Raw genomic sequence first — 23123 nt, forward strand, 5'->3', positions numbered from 1 at the left:
AAATCCACTTTCTCCACTCCCACCTGGATTTTTTCCCAAAGAACTTAGGACCCATCAGTGATGAACAAGGGGAATGATTCCATCAAGACATTCGCACAATGGAGCAGAGATATCAAGGTAGATGGGATCCTCACATGATGGGCGATTACTGCTGGTTCCTAGTTAGAGATAGTGATAAACATTACAAGAGGAGGAAATAAGGGTAATGCATCCATTGTGATAGCTGTATATTGTGTATATTACATATATACACATACACATATATGTGCGTGTTTGTACCTTGATCTTTTTTACATCTTATTGATGATATTTACCCATACAAGTGTAATAACTGCATTCGTAACCTAGTTAAAAATACAAGTCACGTAATATATTTTCGTCGCCTTCACTACAATCCTCTTTACCAGTGTAACACAAAAACGTTACGTGTTACGACATTTTTACTATCATTTTCGTGTTCAGGAGGTTCGATTTAGTTAAACTGACCCTTTTTTCCCCGTGTTGCAGAAAAAAAGTTTAAATTTGTTGACTAGTGTATTATTTTAGGAAATAGGTGATAGCCACAGTGGGATATGTCTGCAGAAAGACTAGAACGTCCACCAGACAGATACCATGTGTTGTTGCATTCCAAGGCCGTGTCTATCACCTATTGTCTAACGTAACAATATTCCAAAACTTTTTGTGAAGAGTGTATAATTCAAATATCTAAATGCAAATTTATAATTAATAACTTCTCCCTATCTGGTTAGGCTTTTTAGAAAATAACATTTTTTTATTGAGTTTTACTAGAATCTTCTCAATGCAATGATTGAGTTTTGATCACAGGTGAATTATATTATAATTATGCACTATTATGTCTGCTATTCGTCAATGTGTACCGTCTGATTGAAATTTGGTCAGTGTAAAAATAGTAAATATATAAAAAATGATTGATATTTGTATTGTAGCATGTAGATGATCACAATTAGAGCATTTTACTATTTTCGAAATTTGACAGTTTCCTTGCAAGGGTGCTACGAAGCCAGACATCCCAGTTTAGAACATTATAAGACACGAGTTCATCCGGTCATACATTTCACCAGTTCAACATTCATTCCCATGGTGGCGATCAGCCTAAGCGGTATACAAGAGATGTAAAATAACCGGAATAGAAGTTAAGAAATTTCTTCATACCTCTTGATTCAGCTATGGGTAAAAATCATCTCGAAACTTTCTCTGCTTCCTGTATTTTCTTGTTAAAAATTTGGATGGCATCAAATAGTTTGATCTTATGCTTCGATGGTTACGTTCCTGGAAATATAACAATTTAACTATCGTTGATTATTGAATCAAGAATGTAGCGCCTAAATTTTATAATAATCTTGCTTTTGTTTCACGAACATGCCAAGTTGCGCCCGATTTCACCATTCATAGTTTCGAGTTCCGGCATGTATATGGATGTGCCTTTAATCGTAATGCATTCTTATTGTTGCGATTAGCATAGAGACATAAAAACTATATGTAATGAAAGGACAATTCGCCTACAGATATATGAATATTAATGTGAATTAGTAGAAAAGCGACGTAAAAATATAAATAGAATAGATTAAAAATATAGAATCCTACTAGATAGGATTTATACGCAAATTGATATTTATATTGAAAAGGCATATTTAAAAAGTATTGCCTTCTATGAGTTGTGACAAAAATGTAAGTAAATGAAACCATATTTATGTTGCATATTTTGGAACTTGTTGCCATATGTGCATATTTTGCTTTAGTTTGCAAACGAATTTCATATTTTTAAGAATTTTTGAGAATTGTTGTTCTATTAGCCAAATATAAGGTTGTCAGATTGGACACTAATCTGTATAAGTATTCAAAAGGCATTTCTTGAATTGCTACGACCGACCACAATGTGGATGAAATCAAGATCCTTGAGTCATCCCTACTCTAATGGATAAGGTAGGAGAGAAATATATTAGTACTGCTGGGTGACACAACATTACTGTAATCTTGCCACTTTACAATTATGTTTTCTTAATAGTTTCTGTTATTTAATCGTGCAATTTTTCTAAACTTCCAAGAAGACTAAGAAATGTGTCCTTTGTGTTCATATAAATGCAGGTATACTAACTTCAAGTAAGGCAAAAGAAAAATAATATACACGATATAGGTACAGTTCGATTCATGTTTAAGGTACATGGTTCATTAAAAAAGGTTTCATATTTTGTAATATTTGTTAAAAGGAGGAGAGAGTATATATTAACTTAACTTTCCACCAGAAATAAAGGAACCACATTTAATATTTGGAACATTCTGTGCTGCTACTTAGTGTAATGTTAGAGATCTTTCTCGACCTACAGACTACTGTGTACTGATAAATTCTTCGTTGAGTATTGCAATATGAATCATTAATATTGTTGTAAGTTTATACCGCATAGCTAAAACTTGTCTTCCGGGGCCAAGTGGTTCGAGTGCTACGTCAGAGGTCCTGGGTTTGACTCTCACGTAAACCATGGATGTTTGTGCTATTGATCTTGAGTGATTGTGAGAAGTAAGAAATTGGAGAATTACGTATTAAAAGAAATGCCACTGCATTTCTTTAAGTGAGGAACTAAATGCATTCATTACGTATGACGAGGCAAAATCTTACACGAAAAATAAATATATTTCTGTACACAATTTCGTGCATTCAGTTGTGACATATTCGATATGTACATATTGCAACAGTACTGCACAGTAATGCACTCATGTATTTGCACTTAAAACAAGCATATACATTTCATTGCTGATTTTCATGTGAGAGGAGGAGGCAAGGAGTTAGAAGTGATGGGGGCGGGAGGTAATGCGGTGAATTTTGGGGCATATTGAAAATTGTATGGGACTTTCACGCAAAATCCGTGGACAGAATCAACTTCATGAAAAATACATCAAGGATCGCATAAATTTTAACACTCTCCTCTCTGCTTCGTATATAATATGTATAAAGTGTCGCGCTTTCAAGCACAAACAGGAGCGCCCGTACAGAAGTAGACAGGGGAGAACACAGTTATAGGGCGAGAGATAGGGGGAGAGAGAGAGAGAGAAATAGAGAGAGAGAGAATTGAGAGCAGGGGGGAGGGAAGTGAAGGAAGATGTATTTAAAATTTTTACTATAAACAAATGGCTTCCACATTTAAATTTGAACATTACGTGGAATTTTATTAATACCATTTACATGGTGTAGAAAACCATGAAAAAATGCTAGGATAGTAGGATAAAGTGCTATGTAAGCTAAAGACTGCTCTAACGCAAAACCTATGTGTGTAATGCATGTATATATAGAAAAGCCGTGGCCGTCTAGTCGGCAGGGTGTCTGACTGCATTGCTGGAGACACAGGTTCGATTCTCGTGGTGGAGAATCTCAAGTGTGAAATTTTCCAGCAATATCCATGATGGAGCTGCTCTGGGATTCAGTCACCCTCTAATAAATGGGTACCTGGTAACAACCATGGGAAGCAAAATCGGCCGGAGCGTGGTACGGATTGCATCACCTCCGCAAATAGCCTAGTTTGTGAATGTGTGAAGACCTGCCTCCACATCCTCCATATGCCTTAACGGCATATCTTTTTAAAAGGCCTTCAACTTCTCTTAACAGATCTTTGAATTTTCTAACACTAAGCAAAGCTCCTGTTGGGGCACAAAATTCTTTCCTTCGTTTCAGAATTGCTTAATACGAGATTTTACAGCCATATAATGAATTCCAGGAGCAACATTGAAAAGCCCTACGTATACACATACGTTAAGTTTCGTGACGTGTCAAGTGGAGACCATGTAATATCAATGAAATGAAAGTAGAAGGTATATGCATTGTAGCAGAAGACACACCGATGAGCCATTACATTATGACCACACGATCCGGGAACATTTAGTGCGCCTTTAGCGCGGGGAGAAACACGTGACACGATGGCAGCATGGCATATATTGGGCAGGTCTACAGGCTCGCTTTTAGTAGTGTCTCAGGCGTCAGAATGGGAAAAGTGGCCGATCTCTACCAGTTTGGTAGAGGTCAAATTGTGATGGCACGGCGCCTTGGTACCAGCATCTCTAAAACGGCACGGCACCATGGTACCAGCATCTCTGAAACTGCGAGGCTTGTTGACTGCTCTCGTGCCACTGTTGTGAGCACGTATCGAAAGTGGTGCAACGATGGGAAAACGACGACACGTCCTCCAGCCGTGTGTCGACAGCGGCTCATTGATGCCAGAGGCCAGCGGAAGCTGTCGCGCATTGTTCGGGGCGACCGCAGGACCACAGTGAGAGAAATTGTCCACAGGTACAACAGTGATGACCAGGACAATGTTTCACAGCACCCGGTTCATCGAATTCTGCTGCGCATGGGACTGCGGACTGCTCGTTAGGTAGGTGGTCATAATGTAATGGGACCTCCCCGATGGCAAAGTGGTAGCGTCGTCGAGTTGTAATCAAGGGGTCCCGGGTTCGATAGAGGCACATAGTGTTTCGGATCCCACTTTAAACTGTAGATCCAGTCGTGATTAGCCTTACTGTGCTAAAGTGGACTTAAAACACCAAATCAATCAATCAAAGTCATAATGTAATGGCTCATCGATGTATACGCCAATGAGTAAAGTTAACTAGAAGATATACGGTGTATAACGCGTATTCCCGTGACTACAGCCCTGATTATACATAAGCGGAGGTAGAAGAATCATGGAAGAGTAATTGAATCACACTTTGGTCATTTCTACTAGATTTAATGATTTTCTTATCCCTGATTTCGCATTTGCACAAGGAACAACAAAAAACAGTATTAGTCCGAAGGCACAATTTTGACAAAATTGTGCATTTTACATGTGAAAGTATGAAAATTTTCATGCTTGATATTTTTAGATAATTAGGCGAATTTAAGCATTTTTTGGCAATGGAGGAATACACTAAGCCTTCATATTTAGAAAATGGCGGTCGAAAGTCCCATTTAGTCTGTAACTTTTGAATCGATGGCTCGATTTTGATTTTTCCTTCAATAACGAATAATCAATTAACTATCGATATATGGTGTTAATTGTTATGTACCATGTAATCATATCACCAGAGTGGCTAGACAGCATTAATTTGTAGACTTTGATCTCATCACCGAAGTCTCCAGGTTCTAATCCCGGCCTTAGTATACATGTTCTTTACGAGTGTCCCTTCATCAAAATCATCAAATCCATCGACGCGATTAGCCAAACGTTGAAGTAAAGCGACGTAAAGTAATCACAATACGAAAACAAATGTAATCCGTGGATAATAATGTCTCAACAGTTATATTTACTTAAATTTACATGTGAAATTGATAGTGGACAATGACATGCACTCTTATTTGGGCTCTAAAATGTGACACTTATAGGTTCACAAAATATATGACAAAAAAAGATTATGAAGGTTTTTATCCACTACGGGAGACTCTTTAACGACATGGGAAGCTTTACCAGGACCTACTGGATGATGACAATTCGCTTTCTGAATTATTGCAGTATAGCCGATATTCGAACTAGGCTATTTGCATCGAAGCAACCGATTTTCTTCACCATCACTACTCCAGCCCTCGCAAGAATGAATCTAAAACAGCAAATTATTAATGGAAAGCGTTCGCAGTTTCGGAAAGTTACTTCTTTCGATGTCAGAACCCCTGATAATGTAAATGTTGTTCTTTCCTTCCCTCGTTCCCCCTCGCACTCTCACCACCAACATTAGCATCGCTCTTCGCTTTTTGAAATTTTGTTAATTACTGAATCCATTCATCATGGTAGGACTTGGATTAATTTGCATCAGTTGCCACCGGTCGAAACTTCGGATGCAGCCTCCCAGGAGAACTGGACCGCAATTAATTGCGTATTCTTAAACAGAGGCGATAAATCAACAACGAAAACTAACAAGTGCTTCTTTCGGCCCGAATTTTCCAGAAACGGTTCTGAAACTTTATTTGAATACGTAGGTGAAGAAAGAAAAATGGAGATTTTTCGGCTAAGGAACCTTTTTTTTTCATAAGAAATTCTTGTATTCCGCAGAAAACTGTATAATTTTGTTCATTTGTCTTTAATTTTGGACGTGTCCGTCCGTCTGACCATAGGCGTGTGTTAATTTTCTCGAAGATAGTGAGGGCCTCACCAATGGCGCAGTGGTAGCGTCGTCGCCTTGTAATAAAGGGGTCCCGGGGGAGGCACATGGCACAGTGGTTCGGATCCCACTTTAAACTCTAGGTCCAGTCTCGATTAGCCTTACTGTGCATAAAGTGGACTTAAAAACACCAAATCAATCAATCAATCAATCGGATACAGTGATTTGACCCTGGGGGTGGTTATAGATTATATACTATCAATTGACTCAGCATTTTAATAGTAGTAGTAATAATAATAATAATAATAATAATAATACTAAGTAACACCGTGTAAGTGAAAAATTGGTACAATGTAGTACCACCAACATGGAGTTCGTTGCCTCATTTCTATCACAGTTCTCCTCTTTACAAAATTTTTGGGGAAGTTGAATCTTGGGTGTTTCATAATTGCTTACTCACAACGATGTCCTTTGTTATCAAGAGGTCTCCGGTTTCATTCCCGGCGAGAAACATTTCAGACACTTAAACTCCGCTTTATAATTTACGCCCAGTTCCTAGGATTTAATCACGTAACATTCTCATTTTTTCAAACCTCTTTCACCATACCTGGACTAGCCCAGTATCCTGGAAACCCATTGGATTAAAATACGATAAGGGAGATTACTTTACTTCATGCTCTTCCAAAAACAAGCACACAGCTAGTTTGGATATTGCAGTGAAATAAGTAATTTCGGCTCCTTTCATACAGGAGCTGCCTAAAAGATCTGTATTTTTATTTTATAGTAGACATAAATTGTACAGCTATGTATTTTTTAGAAACACGTAAGGTAATGGTTTTAAGATGCATACATTTTTGGTATATTTTTGCTTAGTAATAGCAGATTCTTTAACGTTTATTGAAATAAAACTTTATAAAGTATCCTATATTTTTTCATCAGTTCCCTGCCACTGCTTCTGCCTTTGAGTCTCATAATCTCTTTTCAACATCAGTGAACTGCATGTTTCCTTTCAGTTAAACGTGCCCGGTGTAATGGTTTTAGGATACGTGTGCTTTCTAAACATATATTTTTTGCATAGTTGGATCCTTTCTTCAACTTTTATTGAAATAAAACTCTGAAAATATATATCCCAGATTTCATTACCACTTTCCTCCCACCGCCTCTAGCTTTTGAGTCTCATAATCTTCTTTCAACATCAGTGAACCGCGTGTTTCCCTTCAGTAAAACGTACCCGGTGACGAAGGAACATCTTTAAAGTGGCTAATTTGGCTAAAGCTTTGAAAGCTCCGCGTCGTCTTTCTTTCAACTTTCCGACAGACAGGCTCCCTGCTCCGTCTTTGATCCTCTTTCTCTAGTCTTTTACCTGCCTCATATGGAACGTGAATTATTAATGGAGGACATGAGGGAGTGAATTTTACTTAAGCTGGAGAACAGCAAGGGAAAAAGAGGATATAAATCACAGCATTCGTGTGACTTTTGTTCGAGTCGCATGGACTACACCACCACCACCCACGATCTCACTAGTGCCTTTGTAATTGTTCTATGAGCGATGGCTGGGTATCGATTTTGCCTTACTGACGATGTTATTATGAACTATTCATCTTTCTGGAAAAGGAAGAAAGGGTAAAAAGCGGAAAATGTCAGCAAGAGCTGTTTTCGGATTGAAAAATTCTGCTATGTGCATTCTACAACTATTATACTGAGTCCCAAAATAGTCTTTGTACTGTTTGAACATTAATAACAGGAACATCAAGAATAGCAAATAATACTTTTTGGTGTCACATACCTTAAAGTTATATATGCTCATTTGCAGCAATTCGTCGTCTGCAAGCTGAACAGATCGCCAAACACCAGATATGGTTTCTACGGGAAGGGGAACACAGGTAATTTCAATCGCATGCCTCATCCAATCCAGTGTCTGTGGTTTTGTAGCTTACATATCGTTCTTCACAGTTCCCCACAGGTAGAAAGAAATCTAACGCTGTTAAATTGGGAGATCTTGGTGGATATTCGACATTTCTTACGTTGCTCGAAAGACAACGTGCTGCCCCTGACACTTTTTGTGTACACTAATGCCTACAGCGTGGTGGACGGTGACAGAGCTAAAAACACCTATACGCGTTCACACACACTCAACTTAGACATTGCAGCTTCAAATACAAAAAGTCTAGTTGTACTTTCTCTGTTCTTAACGTTCGAAGAGTGTAAACACTATTCTGGGACACTCTTTATATAATTACGAGGCAAGTCAAAATGAGATTCTTTATTCCCCCCGGCCGGCTCCCGTGGCGGAGTGGTTAGCACATCGCGCTACGACGCCAGGGGTTCCGGGTTCGAATCCCGGCTCTGGGCATGGATGTTTGCGAGTGTCCATTCATCAATTTAATCATATCATCACTCATCTCCATCTTCGCAAATTAGTCAAAAGTAGCACAAAAAGCGAAGCAAATTAATATATAAACAATAAATGTGTTACATGTAGAGGACCAACAAACGGTGGTTCTGAAGCGCCACTTTCTTTGTTAAGAATTCTTAAAGGTAAATGTTCTTCTTCATGGTTGCCGAAAAGATCAAACATTTTTTATCCAGTGCAACACAAACGACTGGACATCTCTAGAAATAACATGTTTTGATACGGTAAATAATTACTTGTACTTATACGGCACTAAGCATGACCCTGTCGGTTTCCCGCCCCTCGGTGCTAAGTCATTGGGACGCTTTTACGAAAACCCTTGCTTCATAAGTAAGCAAGAAAGCTCTGGCGCTCCAGTAGAGAAAAAGCCAAACGTGCAGAGGCCATTGACCACAGTCTGTGGACTGTGGAAGCATGTTCTCCAATGTAGTTAGTTTTCGCTGACACGGATAGGCAATAGAGTTGTGCCTCTTAGTTTACAAGCAGTAATTCATTTTGTCTCAGTACGCTGCGGACAGTCTGTGAAAACAAACAGTGCAAGGGAATGTGAATGCCTCTGCACAACATTCCTCTACGACATTCTTTCCTATTATAAGAAATAAAAGAGTACATATAGCATACGTACGGAAGGTGTGATATATATGATTTAGGTGAGAGGAGGTTGAACCCTGCGAGTTCATCCTGCCAGCGTCTCTAATGGCATGATAATCCTTCCAGAGAGATAATAATTCTTTAGTATGTTTCGGGGTGTAAAGACACCCAAACCTGGACTACAGTTTGCAGACTAGCCAGGCTCTGGCGTTTGGACCCACCAATATAATCCTCTGTTGGACGTATGTTGTGTGCTTGTGCTTGCTTGCGCTTTCACTCATTTCATCATATGACCATTATATCCTTATCTTCGCGATTAGCCACACGTAGCAGAAAAGCGAAGCAAAATTAAACAAATCAATCAATCAAATCAATTTAGTGTTTTCCTGACAAAAAATAGAAGACAGTGGTAGCCATGAATCTGTGCTCCATGGTTGCATACATACAGGATACAAAATTATATTTTTCGAGGACTTGTTGCGTCAAAACGAGCCCTCAACGAGCATGATGTTACAAAAAAATTGACTTGATGTTCTCTAAATGTAGTGTTAGTTACCGTGTTTTAGGGCGACGCCCTGAATATGTTGGCAGGCATTGCCTGTTTACTGGAACTAGATAATTATATTTTCTCATTAACACATATTTTGCTTGTATATTGTGTATATGTATAGTGCTGTCGAGTGCGGTGAGTTGTCAGCATACCTTCTCGCCATGAAGGGTTCTGGCTTCGAGTGCTAGTGTTGGCGCAGGCGCTCCTTTGTAAGTTCCCCTCCCCTCAATTTCATGTAATCATAATGCCATGTAATGACCGCCTCGTTAGCCAAATTGCACTCGTATATTGGAAAATATCTTGTTCCTATACTTTTAAGTTAATAAGTTGCATTATAGTATTTATACTTAATTGTTTTCATAACTCATGTATACATTTATGTTTTATCTTTTGCTATTATATTATTCGCGTATTTTTGCAACATTAATTCATCCTAATTAGTCTATGCAACGTTTTCATTAAATCCAAGATGGCTAGGATTATTTCTAACTTTAACACAAATGTTGTTGTTTAAGCGCATATTATATATATTTCTTCTTAATACCAATCTTTGTTCAACAATAGAGAATATCAAAGTATTTTAATCTTCGTTATAAATTTATATACTAAATCTTTCTTTATTCATTTTTTGTGCAAGGGCAAATATGAATTGCTTTATAAAGTCAGTTTCGTTATTTGTTGTCCTAGTTTAATATTGTTAACATGTAAGCATATAATTCACTATCTCACTATCAATAATATATCGTTTTCCTATTGGCTGTTAATTTTAGGAGTGGGGGGAAACACGCTACGTGTTTTTGGCTATGTAAAAACTTCCACGTTGGCATTTTTATTTGTTGCCAACCTGAACTTTAGCTTACTATTGCTAATTAACATTGATGCGTTATATAAATTATCAGCTCTTCTTGTGATATTTTTATGTTATGAGTTGCTACGTTGTAAAAAAGAACAATCTGTTATGCTGCGCCTCGCGCTTGGGGAGGCAGTTGAGGTCTTGTTATCCACGGTAGAGGCAGTGCGCGGTTTCTGTCGTGACAAAATTTTACTAATCACTGCCCTCGAGCGAACAGGACTCAACATATGATTTATTTGAACTGTGCGAAGAAGTATGTAACGCTCGAGAGTCGGTATTAAAGTTTTTGAACTTTTTAAACTTAAAATACGTGGTTTTAGTTTTATTTACGATGACTCGTCACATGTCGGTCTTTGCCTTCCAGGGAATGGGTGAATCGTCTTAAGGCCGTACTAAAGGCAATTTTGTGGTAATTTTTCGATAACAGATGGCAGCACCGTTTGCCATAGCAACCGAGGGCCATGTTGCCAGATCTCAGCGTAATCAAGATAGATTGGTCGATTAGGGTACTCCTTGATGGGATATGACGTCACGTTGGTTAGTAGATTTTATTGAAAAATCTAAGTAGATGTTGAGCAATGTAATTGTTTATCTTGAGATTTTAGTTGTAAGTTCTTATTGGAAAAAAATACAACAATTTATCAGCAATGGAAGATAGTAATAGTCGTAATAGTAATATAAAATCCCTTGTATTGTATTATGCATTTCTTTTAATATTTCGAAAGCAGAAGAGATCATACACAGATAGCTGTAGTTAATTCAAACACGAAATTCATAAATTAAGGAGAGTAATTGAAATAATATAAAACATTTTGCAATTACGCTTGAAGCGAATGCTGCGTTGACTGTACAATTCACTTTATATGACAGTACTTGAACACATTTATATCTTTTATCGGTGACGTTACCAGATTTTCTTCATAAAGTTGCAGAATTTCAGTGAAAATATTTATAATATTAGCGCTATCTAACGATCCTCAATCTTTTATCCTTCAAGTGAATCAACATGTAATTCTGCACCTTATTTTTACTGAGTTTTAATATCGCGATTTTGAAAGAAAAATGTCAGAAGAATCCTGGACACACAATAGAAGACATATTTGTTATTTTTATAATAGTTAAATATTAAATACAGTTTTGTAGCGCATCTAATTTATTTGCATGTCATGTCACGACACAATGTCCTGTTTCATAGTTCTTTACGGATTTGGTCTATTCTAGTTTTCAGTTCTGCAGCTCATGTAGAATCTTTGGAAGTATCAGTAACATTTTCAAGTAACAGTAACTGTAAACTACTTACGTTATGAAATTAGTAATTGTAACTCAGTTATTTTTCCACCTAACTAATAAGTTGTACAATTACTTTACTGCATGGAAAGAAATATTAACTTGAACCAAATGTTATCCTCAAAGAATGGGTAAATTCACGATTATTAATGCCGGCCCCCGTGGCGGAGTGGTTAGCACATCGCGCTACGACGCCATGGGTCAGAGGTTCGAATCCTGGCCTGGGTATGGATGTTCGTGAGTGTCCATTCATCAATTTCATCATATCCACTCATCTCCATCATCGTAAACTAGCCAAAGGTGGCACAAAAAGCGAAGTAAAATAAAGCAACAGTCAATCAATTGATGATTATTAAAATCTTGAGACCACGAGTACAATTTTGTATTTTTTCGTCAAGAGCCAGGATGTATCCCAAGTTTATTTGTATTAGAACACTTACCATATAAGACTACATACATACTCTCCAACAATTCTCATGGACACACAGTAATTTTATAGTTCAACAAAAATTCTAAAAAATATTTGGTTTGCTCAACAAAATAAAATGAAATGTTAATCGTTATTGCTTTGTAACAGAAGTTTACTGTGAATTTTATTGCCTCAATGTTTGTACATGAAATGTAAGAAATAAGTTATAATTTAATGAAACTTATTGCTAAGCATTTGGTGGTCATCGGTGGTGAAAAGAACATCGCGCTTGCAACTCATGATCCGAACAACGTCTTACGAGATGAAACAAATCTAGAGTAAAGTAACTGTAATAATAACTATGTCAGGTACTTTCTAAAGAACAGTAATAACAGTAATTATATGCGAATTACTTTCTCAAGTGATTAACTCGGAGTTACTTTTAAAGAGTAACCATTCAAACACTGCTGATATATCATCGAGTTCAGTAACATATTTATATGAATTGCGAGGGAAGTTGAGCCTCCCCCTTGGCAAAGTGGTAACGTAATCGCCTTGTAATACAGGAGTCCCAGGTTCGATAGACGATAAGTGTACAGTGATCGTCAATAGAAATGGGACAACTAGATCCTGAAAGTCTCCCTTCTCTGCAATGCGTCTTGTGTGTTGTCTAAATCTACGGCGATGAGTGAATTGTAATAGTAAATTTTCAATGGCAAGTTCTGTCACTGCCGTTGAATTAGGCAACACACATAACGCATTGCAGGGATGCGGGTATTTCAGAATATAGGTGTCCCATTTTTATTGCCGGTGTCTGTATATAGTGGTTTGGATCCCACTTTAAACTGTAGGTCCAGTCCCAATTAGCCTTTCTGTGTATAAAGTAGATTTTAAAAACGTATTTCGAGGGAAGATACAATACAGTAATAAATACCATTAGAATAGAAGTTCAATAGCTTACAAATAATTGTTTACAGGGACTACAAAAACTAGATTTTCGGGATATATAAAATCATATTTACGTTGTTGTTTCAAAACATTATTGCGTTCTCTGAGAGCAGTGTTGACGATTGGGTTCCAAAACTGGGAGAGGACAGGGACACTTTAATTTCACTTGGTAGATAAGGTTTTGTATAGTATTGGGGTAAAAGTGGGGGCCATATGCCCCTCCCCCTAATTGCAGCCACTGTCTGAGAGATATGCTTTTTGCAAATCATCATCGCATTCAGGAAGAAATTTATTTTCTTAGGATTTTTGATTTTTGAAAATACCTCTCAAAATTTAAACTTGCAAGAATATCAATGTATGAGTGCCAATGCTTGACAGACTAGATAAGTAAGTCACACCCCCCGCACTGTTTTTTTCTTCTCCTGTTTCCCCTAATATACAATTTACAATTGATGACCACTTGCTATCAGATATTATTAAGTCTTGAAACATAATTTCTTGAGCATATTTTGAACTCTTGATTTCTAGTAAATCATCATGTAAAGTTCAAACAGTCCACTTTGTTGATTTATATTCCGTAGAAGCTTATACACCAACTGCCATGGTACGCAACTGCCATTGTCGGTCAAACCTATTGTCCTTTTGTACAGAGTGCTCTTTACTATTGGTAGAAGACACTTCGATTAGTTTCTCAAATGCTCATCTGCAAAAGGAACAAATAATAATAGTTTTAACATCGTATATGAGCTTATGAACTTACAAAACATGTTTAAAAATATTGATATTACATTGTTACAACCTTAGACAAGTTGAGTTAATAATGGAACTTACAGATGTTGTGTAAATGGATTTGAAAATAATGGATCTAATCGGCACTATAATGCTTAACGATATCGTCATGTTAGGTCTGTTTGGTTCACGATATGAGCTCACTTTAGTGATCTAACTTTATAATGAATGTTAAATATGATGAGCCTAAAACAGAAATTTGCAAAATAATTATTGGAAATATTTTCATAGTAGAGTGATGATTGCAACGCTATATGGAGTGAGGTTCCTCCAGGTTCGAATCCTGGTTTCATGTATGTATTTATATCATTATCTTGGTTCCAATAATCCATTTTATCAAATCATTATTCATCCTCATTGTCCCAAGGAGGAGAAGTTGAAGGTAAAATAACAGAAATACATTATGAAATAGAAATTCAGTTCCTACTATATTTTTATTTGAATTATTATAGTAGACCAGCCAAGAAGCAAAAAAAGCTTAAAAAAAACTTTTATCTGCATGGAATGTTAATAATAGGCATCCATGCTAAATCAATCAGTCATGGGTCTGACAGAAAAACTAGGGTGGATGTCACCAAAAATTTCGACCTTATAGGTCATTTCAAGGTCATATTCTGAACATAAGAGGTCAAATTTCAAACTCATCCAAATATGTTCATGTAATATATCAAATGAAAGGTATGGACGAGACAAACTTTTTCGTGATATTTTTAGGTCAGAATATCGATGTCAGAAGTAGTCTTGTATTTGTATACACGGGTGTCCTACATAGTGGACCACCCAACAAGCAAAAAAAAAAGCATTTTTAAAACATTTAACTGTATGGAATGATACTATCAGACATCTATGCAAAATCAATCAGTCATGGGTCTGAGAGAAAAACTAGTCAAGCTTCATACTCACTGGTATTCAAAGTAAACTATTTAGTACAAACGGCTACTGAAATCCAATCTGATATTGAACCAAATATACGTAGCATAATCAGGACAAATTATGATTTCTATGAAGCTCTGTGTCATCCACAATTAAATTATTGCCCTTGTACTTGCAAGTATGGGAACTAGTATCTTCATTTATCTAAACCAGTACTCATTTGGAAATTCTGAGTAAACATACAGACTTGTGTTCGATAGACGGTAAGATTTGTCTCATAACTGTTAGGGTGTACTTTTACACTTTAAATATATGCAGCATCAAGTTATTGGACGAAATGCACTCTCATTATGAGCCGTCCTAAATTATAAAAAGACAAGAAAACAGAAGAGCTTCATACAGTTTACAGAACCGGTTTTCTGACGTGTTTCTGTAAAGGAGGATAACAGAACTGTGTCCGACACTTGCAAACATTTTGGGATCTCACATTACATCTATTCGAATCAAACCTAACTTAGCCTGACCTACTTAATACATATGAATATTTGCGAGCTGCTTCAAAAATAAAAAGAGAAACACTCTTGTAGAAAATAGGTCAGAAAGTACTCGTTTCAACCATGTGCAAGGGCAAAGTAAAGAACATTTAAACAAACTACTGATTTGTATTAAACATTCCGATGTTGTACATGTGAATAGCACGAGTTTCCTAGGTTTGGAAATTAACTTACAGCAATGAAAATAGAGCATTTTATGCAATATTGATTTAATGATATCAGATTTAATCTATATTAAGCTACGTATATTTTACGCTATAGTAATGATCTCAAAACGGTAGTTATTAGGATTATTCCTAACGTAAAATATAACATTCTATTCTGATTTTACATTTACAAAGAATTATCAACTTCGTTTGGAAGTAAAGAAAGTCATGCAGTGTTTAAGAAATTGATAGGTTTCAAGCGATATTCTCACCGAAATTACATCAGAAGATATTTCTTCAACATGTAAATTATACATTTTGCCTATATTTTAAACATTTTGCTTTTGATGGATAATATTAAGCAACAAGCAATTAAATATTAAGACTTACCTTCGAGCTTGTTCAGCTTTTTAACATCCTCCGTGGAATATTTGTTCCCTTGTTCTCGTATCTGTCCGGGATTCGATATCCTCTGGTAGCTTGGTTTGATTTTCACTCTTTCAAGAACTTGCATTGATCATATCGTTAGAAAGCACGGAGTGAAATCTCGGCAACAGTGTTGGCTAAAATCTGCACCACGGAGTATATTGCGACGAAACGCCACTTCAAAAGTTTTAATGATAAGCACTACTCTCTGAAGGTACGAAATGTTTTCATTTTCTCACATTTAAGATGCTTGCGGGAAGAACATGTGATCTTTGTTTCACCACGAAATCTTCCATACTAGTCATAAAAGAAAGAAAATGCACCGGTATTAACAAAACTACCACTTCAGCGCCATCTGTACGCAGCATTTTGAACATGACGGAGACCTTATATTTTCTGTTATTTACTTAAATCCCTTCAATCGTAACAAAATTTGTGTCGCCCCTGTCAAACACATGATTTTTCAAAGCAAAAAACTTTTCAATCTGTATTATATTAATCTATGTTGGAATCTTTCTTAAAAAATGTGTTATTGTTAATGTTACAATGAGTAATGAATTGTTTAACTTAAAGAATGTTGAAACTATAGAAATGTTAAACAACTATGTAATAACCATGGTAAATTGTAAACAACAATATGATATAAAAGAGCTAGACTTTTGTGAGTCTGCGGGACATTCTCCTGGTTGCCGAAAGGTTGATGGTTCAGAGGACGTTGGGGAATATCTTGCTTCAATCTTCGGATTGGCTGGTGTACTTGTACTCCATTTTGGCGGATATTCACAAACCCAACTCTGAATAAGGTGTTCTCCTGCATCATCAAAAGACCAGGGTTATAAACTTCGGTATATCTAATAGGTTTAGGCCTACAAGTTATACCGGGTGAATTGTCTGTTTGAAAAAGTGTTTGTATAACATCGAAAGTTTAAATAAATCTTCGAGTAAAAGATCTTAAGGATCTTTCATTTCAACCTTGCATAGGTGATAATTAAAAAATAAATCCTACACCACAGACCTCGCGAAGGGCTTGGTCCTACTAACCCTTAGAAGCCTCTGAGAAGTCCGATAAAAGGGTTATAACCAGACTAAACTAAAAGCCCTAAAGGCAGAAGGTGCGTGTCAGTGATTTTTGGCGACCGTGACCAGGACCATCGAAGCAACCACCTGTGGATCTTCGTGGCCCAGCAGAAGAAGAAGAAGAAGCCTGTTCCAGAAACTGAAGCAGAAGCCTGTTCCAGAAACAGAAGAAGAAGCCTATTCCAGAAACAGAAGAAGCAAAGATGATAGGTTCCCAGAGACCTTTGACCAGGCAGCAAAAGGAGAGGCTCGTTTGCTCTACGAATGAAGAAAAGAAGGAGGAAACCTTATTACCATGCTCCGGCTGCAACAGATACGGTCATGAAAGTTGCGCACATAAAACCCCAGGATCTGACGTAGCAGCGGAGGTAGACGTTAAGTGTAGACAGTGCGTGGAAAAACAAGTTACGCCAACCCCAACAGGTGATAGTTGGAGGGAAATGATGATCTCCTTTATGAGTGATTTTAAGAAAGAGAAAGAAGCAGAAAGAGAGCAGAGATTAAAGGATAAGGAAGAAGATGATCAGAAATTTGCACGTTTAATCGAGAAGCTAGGAGAACGTGAAGTTGAACAGAGGATGCAAAGACAGATAGAGAAAGAAGCTGAAAAAGAGCAAAGAGTAAAGGACAAGGATGAAAATGACCAAAAGTTCGCACGTTTGGTTGAAACCTTGGGTGAAAGAGATGCTGAACAGAAATCAGAAAGAGAAAGAGAACGAGAACTGAGTGACCAAAAGTTTGCACGTTTGGTTGAAACCTTGGGTGAAAGAGATGCTGAACAGAAAGCAGAAAGAGAAAGAGAACGAGAACTGAGTGACCAAAAGTTCGCACGTTTGGTTGAAACCTTGGGTGAAAGAGATGCTGAACAGAAAGCAGAAAGGGAAATGAGTGACCAAAAGTTCGCACGTTTGGTTGAAACCTTGGGTGAAAGAGATGCTGAACAGAAAGCAGAAAGGGAAATGAGTGACCAAAAGTTCGCACGTTTGGTTGAAACCTTGGGTGAAAGAGATGCTGAACAGAAAACAGAAAGAGAAAGGGAACGAGAAATAAGTAAGAAAATGTTTGAAGATTTTAAAATAAATCTAGGAAAAGAAATATCCGAAGCGATAGCTGAAATCAGAAAAGAGAGAGACGAAAAATACGAAGAACTAGTGGAGAGAAGGAGAGAAGATCGGCAGATAGATGATGAGCGTTTTAAACAGCTACAAGAAAGTCTGAACCAAGAAATAAAGAATCGAAAGGACAAGGATAATGAAAACTGCGGTTTACTAACCGAGCTGAAGGAAAGTCAGAGGGAAATATCCGTAAATTTGGAAAGTGAAATAAGAAAAACGAATGAGGTCCAAACACAACAAGTGGAAATTATAAAAACGATAAACTCAAAGTTGGAGACCTTACAGCTAGGCAAGGAGAATAGGAATGAAGAGATGGAAACTCTGCCAAAGAAGATATGTGTAAGAACCTCTTGCTCCTCTAATTCTTCCAGTTCCGAATCTCCCGAACATTCTGAACCATGCCAAAGAAAGAAACGAAAAAGGAGTGGCGGAATAAGACGAACTAGAGACTGCTCTACGGAAAAAATGGTAGAAGATAATTCCTACTTAAACCATTCATCCAATCGGATTCTCCGAATGTCTGACGTCAATTCCCTCACCAAGTTTAATGGAGAAATCAATTCAGTATCTGCTGAAAGGTACCTGGAGGAGATAAATACTTATATGGATTTAATGAAAATGCCCATGATGTATCGACTAAAAGTCCTCCCTTCGCTAATGGTGGGTAAAGCCAAGGCTTGGTTTATGGCAAACGAAAAAAGATGGAAAACTTTTGAACATTTCCGATCTGCATTTAGGAAGCAATACGCATCACCTGAAGCAAAACAGAGGGAAATGAATACCCTGAGGAATAAACATTATAGCAAAGGTGCAGGGTTATCATTGGAAGAATATTGCTGGGAGGTATATGCAGCATACTGCAATCTGACAGAAACCATCAACCAATCAGAAGTGCTGAACTTAATCATTGGCCAATTACCTTCACGAGTGAGACAACTGGTACTAACTCGAGATCCCGCCAACATAGACCAACTCACGAATTTCCTAGGAAAGTTCGAAGCATCTGAACAAATGGAAGGATGGAAAGCCGATCACCAACGAACTAATGAACGGAGAAATCCTCAACCTCGAATCAGGAATCTAGAGCTATCCCGGAGGAATGGAGGAGAAGAAGATAAGAGGCCCACACCAATCAACCAAAGGTTTAATGGAAATCTAAGGTTCCAAAGGAAGGATGCCGATAGAAGGACATTCTGGAATAAGAACCAGAATCAAAGGAACTGGAACCAGTCTCGCAAGAAGGAATGCGGAATACAGACTGACGAAATTCCAGAAGACTGTGCTTTGAACCCTAGAGCATCTGTATGGGAAATTCCTTCCGCTATTAAAGCACCTTCTTGGGATATTCCCTCTACCAGTCGAGCAAATTTAAACCAGAGGTCGTTGTAGATGAAGCTCTCCCTTCTACAACGCGACACAATCTTGATGTTTGTGAGAGCGAAGAAGACAAACTAATTACTAATGAAAATTTAGATGTTTTATATCTAGAGCTAAATTCTTGTCCAAATTCTAAAGAAGAGAAATTGTTTAATGTTTTCGAAGTAACTGGGAATTGCAGCAAGAAGCCAGAAATTCAAGTAGAAGTTTTGGGATTAAAAATAAGATGTACTTTGGATACAGGAAGCGAGTGCACTGTCATGAATTATAATGTTTGGGTAAAGCTCCGAGAGAGATTACCAGGCTTGAAATTGCAAAGATGTCCAGGAATAAGGTTAAAGGATTTTGTTGGACACGAAAGGTCTCGTATTGTAGGATGCCGATCCATTATTTTTGAAATTGCAGGACACACTTTTGAAGATCAAGTCTACGTAGTGAAGAATTTAGAGGCAGATTTGTTATTTGGATATTCCTTCTTCAAGAGATATAGAATCAATTTGGATGCAGGTGCCAATAAATTATATTTAACGGTGAAGGGACAAGTCGTTGAAGAAAGTTTGATTCCAGATGACCAAGAAGATAGTTTCGAAGCAATTAATGGTAAGACTTCGTGTGTTAAACTATCGATGGCTGAAAGGGAATCGCATTCAGACAATAGGTCCGCCGCCGAGGAAGATATAAGAAAAAAGGCTTTCGCTCCAGGGTTGCTGAATCAAGAAGATGAGGAGAAACTACACTGCCCATTATTTTCTGACAAACAGGGACTTGTAAATACTTCAATCTGCAAGATAATTGCAGAACAACCTGCATTTCCTTTACAAAATCCATCTCCCATTCCAAAAGGGGAGAATCTAGAAGAAGACCTAAATGGATAGAAGACCTGGCTAATTGACGTCAAGAAGTTTTACGAAGGAGTGTATTGAACAAGTTGTTAAAATATTTCCTGTTTTCTCCAGAAGCTACATGCAAATGAAGAATGAAGTCCATGAAGACGATCCCAAATGAAACATCGCCTCACATCATAAAGAAGAAGAGAAAGAAAAATGAAAATATACAAAAAGGGAGAAAAAGTTATAAAACAAAATTAAATAACGTTACTTATATTTAATTTTATTTTCTTGTGGGGGAACGCTATGTGTCGCCCCTGTCAAACACATGATTTTTCAAAGCAAAAAACTTTTCAATCTGTATTATATTAATCTATGTTGGAATCTTTCTTAAAAAATGTGTTATTGTTAATGTTACAATGAGTAATGAATTGTTTAACTTAAAGAATGTTGAAACTATAGAAATGTTAAACAACTATGTAATAACCATGGTAAATTGTAAACAACAATATGATATAAAAGAGCTAGACTTTTGTGAGTCTGCGGGACATTCTCCTGGTTGCCGAAAGGTTGATGGTTCAGGGGACGTTGGGGAATATCTTGCTTCAATCTTCGGATTGGCTGGTGTACTTGTACTCCATTTTGGCGGATATTCACAAACCCAACTCTGAATAAGGTGTTCTCCTGCATCATCAAAAGACCAGGGTTATAAACTTCGGTATATCTAATAGGTTTAGGCCTACAAGTTATACCGGGTGAATTGTCTGTTTGAAAAAGTGTTTGTATAACATCGAAAGTTTAAATAAATCTTCGAGTAAAAGATCTTAAGGATCTTTCATTTCAACCTTGCATAGGTGATAATTAAAAAATAAATCCTACACCACAGACCTCGCGAAGGGCTTGGTCCTACTAACCCTTAGAAGCCTCTGAGAAGTCCGATAAAAGGGTTATAACCAGACTAAACTAAAAGCCCTAAAGGCAGAAGGTGCGTGTCAAATTATAAGGTTCACATGTTCTAGTGAATAAAACAATCTTTTATATCGGAAAACTTCTTCCTTACCGAATCTATATTAGTTGTACGGTTATCCTTAGAAATGTGGGTATATGCTTTAGCATGGCTTTAGAATCCCCTTAATCCCGATCCCTGAGTGAGAACTCTTGCGTCCAACTGATCAGCCGGAGCAAGAAGCAGAGTGTTGCCGTTTTGTGGCTCCGTGTCCAGGAGTAATGAGTGGTGGCACGTTGCAGCCATCCTTATGATTAGACAACTGTGTCATAAAAACGAAGTGAAATTAAGAGTTCCAAATACGCTGTTCAATACTGAACGTCACATTCTAAAAATAAAACACTCAGTATTATTCAAGTCGGATTTTTAGAGTTCCTTTAATTAACGAAATGCAATAAGCGGAAAGTGATGACTCTTGGGTATCAGTATTACCTCTTTAAATACGACGTGGCATGCTTCAATTAGTATTTAATTCGTTTCACCTAATGGAACATGAGCAGATGACTAATTTTTCGGACGACCTGGATTATCCCTCCACGATTTCCCATAATTCATTGACATCACTGGAGGCGAATCAGTGTCCAATATCCGATACTCGTTCGCCTTTTCCCTTTTGTGTTCCATGCGGTGAAAGGGGAGGATTGCACAAGATAAAAGCTTGGTATTGAGTTGACGGTTTACTGAAATTGTATCCTACATTGAAACAGGCTGATTGGAGTTAGGGGGGTGGGGTGAGTGAGTACGTTGGGCTGTGTAATCTCTCTGCATTTGACTGGAACAAGTTAAATCTGCATTGTGTGAAATGTAGAAATTTGAATATGGACTATCAATTAAATTCGCGAGTTAAAGTATGTGAGAAAATTGCTTGTTGGATGTATGGCTAGGAGCAATGCTGTGGTATTTGAGGAAATTTCTCTAGTTTCGAAAAACTATTGTATAGTCTACATTTTGAAAAATACATTTGTTTAGAATTCCTTGTATTCGAGTGAATGTGCACGTGACTTTCTTCTCTGTTGTCTAATGTTCGACTTTGGAAGGTGGACGATTCCAAATTACAGAAGGGGAGGTCGGTAGAAACATGCACGAAACTACGCTGAGAGTTTTAGATCGGTATTTCTCTTGTACGTATGTGCTTGATTGTTTATTATCTATTGTTTGTGTGTGTGATTTGTGATGGCTGCTACAACTAGTAACATACCCTCTCAAAATGGAACAAAGAGAATACTTCAGTTCCACTTGTAGCCTATTGACCCTATTTGGCCACTGGACTCGTCAAGACACTACGTGCGCTTGTAACAAATATTCATTATCCCGCTCTTTAAAATCTTCTTCTAATGCTATTTAACAAAGGTAAATAGAATGGAAGGATAGTTGTCTCTATTGAAAGCAACTCCACATCCCCGTTGTACACCCCGGTACCTCCTACTTAGTCCAGCGAGGCCTATGGACAGTATAATCCTCGGTGGGGCTATGTTATCACGTGCTTGTCCTTATGTGTGCTGAGTGTTCCATTTACAGCATCAGCTTTGAAGTACGGTATAGCGATTTTATTCTTAGAGACACTGTAGCTTTTGTTGTTGATAGTAAGTAACCTACAACAGTATTAGTTCCGTAAATTAGTTGGGAAAATTTTTAAAACCCATTCTTCTTAATAAATACACGTAAGCGAATTTCTAACTTTTTCTCGCAAAACTTACTTGTAGATGTTTCATTAATTTCGCAGAAAAAGTTAGTGATTCGCTTACGTGTATTTATTATACAACCGTGTATTTTATTCCCCAAACATAAATGAAAACATATT

At 37.4% G+C, this 23123-nt stretch overlaps 1 protein-coding gene across 1 annotated transcript; it reads left to right on the forward strand.

Annotated features, from left to right (window-relative positions):
- Window positions 1-3992: 3992 nt before the first annotated feature.
- Window positions 3993-4382, forward strand: LOC145994991 (uncharacterized). Its single transcript, XM_083131524.1, has one exon. The coding sequence runs from the start codon at window positions 3993-3995 to the stop codon at window positions 4380-4382; it is 390 nt and encodes a 129-aa protein (XP_082987650.1).
- Window positions 4383-23123: the final 18741 nt, after the last annotated feature.

Source organism: Lepisma saccharinum, chromosome 11, assembly GCF_977018435.1.
Source record: "Lepisma saccharinum chromosome 11, izLepSacc3.1, whole genome shotgun sequence".
In the NCBI taxonomy this organism is placed as follows: Eukaryota; Metazoa; Arthropoda; class Insecta; order Zygentoma; family Lepismatidae; genus Lepisma; species Lepisma saccharinum.

Bases quoted from the DNA above. Each gene is read 5' to 3' on its own strand.
- LOC145994991 (XM_083131524.1), top strand. From the start codon at position 3,993: ATGGGAAAAGTGGCCGATCTCTACCAGTTTGGTAGAGGTCAAATTGTG.